General features: G+C 42.0%; 1 protein-coding gene across 1 annotated transcript; it reads right to left on the bottom strand.

Moving 5' to 3' along the window:
• Positions 1-418: 418 nt before the first annotated feature.
• Positions 419-2,205, bottom strand: LOC127922657 (myosin-13-like; the record flags this gene model as incomplete). The annotated part of the gene is made up of 5 exons (XM_052506543.1): positions 2,116-2,205; positions 1,650-1,695; positions 1,289-1,516; positions 812-958; positions 419-601 (listed from the first exon to the last, which is right to left on the bottom strand). Coding segments are annotated over exons 3-5 (546 nt in total), but the record flags the coding sequence as incomplete, so codon positions are not given.
• Positions 2,206-3,246: the final 1,041 nt, after the last annotated feature.

Consider the following 3,246-nt stretch of genomic DNA (forward strand, 5'->3'; position numbering starts at 1 on the left):
ATCCATCCATCACAACCATCCATCCATCCATCCATCCATCCATCCATCCATCCATCCATCACAACCATTCATCCATCACAACCATCCATCCATCCATCACAACCATCCATCCATCCATCCATCCATCCATCACAACCATTCATCCATCCATCACAACCATCCATCCATCCATCACAACTATTAATCCATCCATCACAACTATCCATCCATCCATCCATCACAACCATCCATCCATCCATCACAACCATCCATCCATCACAACCATCCATCCATCACAACCATCCATCCATCCATCACAACCATCCATCCATCACAACCATCCATCCATCACAACCATCCATCCATCACAACTATCTATCCATCCATCACAACTATTCATCCATCCATCACAACTATCCATCCATCCATCCATCCATCCATCCATCCATCCATGAGATTTCGTACCAATCATCATGAACTGAAAGGCGTTGTCAGACACGGAGAAGATATGGGGTGGAGCCTCCACCCTCTTCTTCCCTCTGTAGGCGTTGACAACCTCTTCGTCGTACACAGGGAGCCACTTGTAGGGGTTCACCGTGGCACAGAAGAGCCCAGAGTAGGTCTGGATGAAAGCATAAATAATTTAGGAGATTAACAAAGTCAGATGTACTTTTACCTGGATTTATGTGAGGATGTGGGTGTACTTTGGTAAACTGATGTGGGTCTCCTGTATTGATATGTTTTGGTTTCTACTATTCATTTATGTGTAGTACTGTATGTGTATATTTATTATGTTCATGTATGTGTGTGTTTGTATGTGCAGGTTTCTTACATAGATCATCCATGCTGCATAACGCTCTTTGAGGTTATACAACACAGAGGCTTCATTCAGGTAGGTCATCATGGCCATGTCCTCAATCTTGTCGTACTTAGGGGGGTTCATCTCATAGATGTCTGCATCTTTGAACTCTTTTCCTTCCTGAAACAGTCAGAAATCTAATTTACACGCAGATCAAACTGGAAATGACTGAATGCTTTTTGTTCATTAAATACAAGTTTAATCGAAAAAAATGCATATACACATATACTCCAACTAATTTGTTATCACCCACTGACACATAACTGGTGATTGTTGACTGGTCAATTACAAACAATCCATGTCATTTTTTAATAGCAGCGATAAAAATGATGTGTTTGAAGGTTATATTCTGCTTGCAAAAATGCAAATGCCAATGTGTATATTTACATAATTGGAGAATTAGAGTAATTGCACAAACTTGAACTTGAATACTTTTCAGATCAGACTTACATCCTTACTGCCGTCAGGTTTCGTGACTGTTACAGTACACTTCCCGTCGGCCCTGGCAGTGATCAGACCCTTGAGGTACAACTCCACCTTGTCTGTCACGTAGCAGGAGTTCTTTGAATCAAAGGGTGCGGCTTGTGCCTCAATCCTTTCCCTCTCAGGCTTACGGAGGTATATGGCAGCCTTGCCGTAGATTTGCATCTCCGCGTCCGTACTCATGGTGACGGATAACTAGGAAAGAGATGAAACAAGAAACATGATTGACTCTGTGGTGCTTCCTCCCCAGTCAACAGAGTTAGGTGAGTTGTATCTCGCTCAGAACATTCTCATCACTTTTTATGTGAAGAGTCAAACTGTGTCTCACCTTATTTTTCCCCTCCTACAGATGAATGTGTACTTCTTGGAGGACCCTGTGAAACATTAGAGTGTTGGAAAAAACACACAAGTCATTTAGCCCCGAAGGGGCATTACAGCCATGTCCAATTTAATTACAGGTGCAACTGGTAACTTTAATTTTCCTAGTGGCAACTCACTTTACTACATATTCTGTCAGGAATTCAAATAAATTCCCATAAAACCCAGTTACATTCTAGAACACCCTTTCAAGTGCAGGAGCACCACTTTTGACTGTAAATGAAAGTCACAGATTTGATGTAAAACACAAAATAAAGAAATACATATTTTTAAATAAATTCCACTTGTTTGCATATTGTCAAAACTTACAAGAGACATGCAGAAGTCAATTCAAACAGTGCAGTTAGCTACTGCCTCAGATGCTGAGTACAAAGATGAGATAAATGTAAACATCTAAGGAGGTGGAGAGGTCTTACCACAGAGGAAGAAGGTATCTGACTTATGGATGCTGGGGCCTCAGCCTCCTTATATCTGGTTGGAAGTGCCAACCAAGCAAAAGTTAATTATGGACCACTCTGGGAAAGGACATGAATTGGATGAGAGAGGTGTTTATTTCTGTGTCTCACTAGCCCCTCCCACTTCCAGGAGCACCACACTCCCATGACATTACTTTTTAATGTCATATTTGTCTCTGAATTGAATTTCACTGAATTTACATAAATGATAGATGTCATGACTAATAATTATGACAATATCAAAAGTTTGATTCATCCCAATGTTACTTCTACTGAACGTCATATACTGTAATAGACTGAGTCCATGTTGCCCCACTACAACTAAAATACTTTTCATTAAATCTAATCTGACTTTATCTAGTTCCATTTTAGTGGCATTAATCCTAATCAACAACTTTATATATATGTTTACCTGTTATTTATATTGTTTAGCTTGTAAACACATCTGAACTGTCTCCTCACCTCATTGTGATGTAGATGGTCGTTACCTCGTGCTTTTCGCAGTGGTAGGCCACACAAGCTCACAGAACGAGACGGCTGAGTGCTGAACCGCGTAAAAATAGTCTGTCCTCGGTTGCAACACTCACTACCGAGTTCCAATCTGCACCTGGAAGCAACGTCAGCACAATAACTGTTTTTCAGGAGGTCATGAAATGGGTTTCCACGGTACACAAGCCTAAGGTCACCATGCACAATGCCAAGCATCGGCTGGAGTGGTGTAAAGATTGTCGCCATTGGAGGAAAAGCGTTTTCTGGAGTGTTGAGTCACACGTCACCATCTGTCAGTCTGATGGACACATCTGGATTTGGAGGAGTCCAGGAGAACGCTACCTGCCTGAATGCGTAGTGCCAACTGTAAAGTTTGGTGGAGGAGGAATAATGGTCTTGGGCTCTTTTTCCTGGTTCGGGGTGTGGCAACAGTTTGGGGAATGCCCTTTCCTGTTTCAGTATGACAATGACCCCGTGCACAAAGCAAGGTCCATACAGAAGTTGATTGTTGAGATGGGTGTGGAAGAACTTGACTGTCCTGCACAGAGCCCTGACCTCAACCCCATCGAACACATTAGGGATGAATTGGTACACCGACTGTAA

Source organism: Oncorhynchus keta, unplaced genomic scaffold (genome assembly GCF_023373465.1).
Source record: "Oncorhynchus keta strain PuntledgeMale-10-30-2019 unplaced genomic scaffold, Oket_V2 Un_contig_26591_pilon_pilon, whole genome shotgun sequence".
Classification (NCBI taxonomy): Eukaryota; Metazoa; Chordata; class Actinopteri; order Salmoniformes; family Salmonidae; genus Oncorhynchus; species Oncorhynchus keta.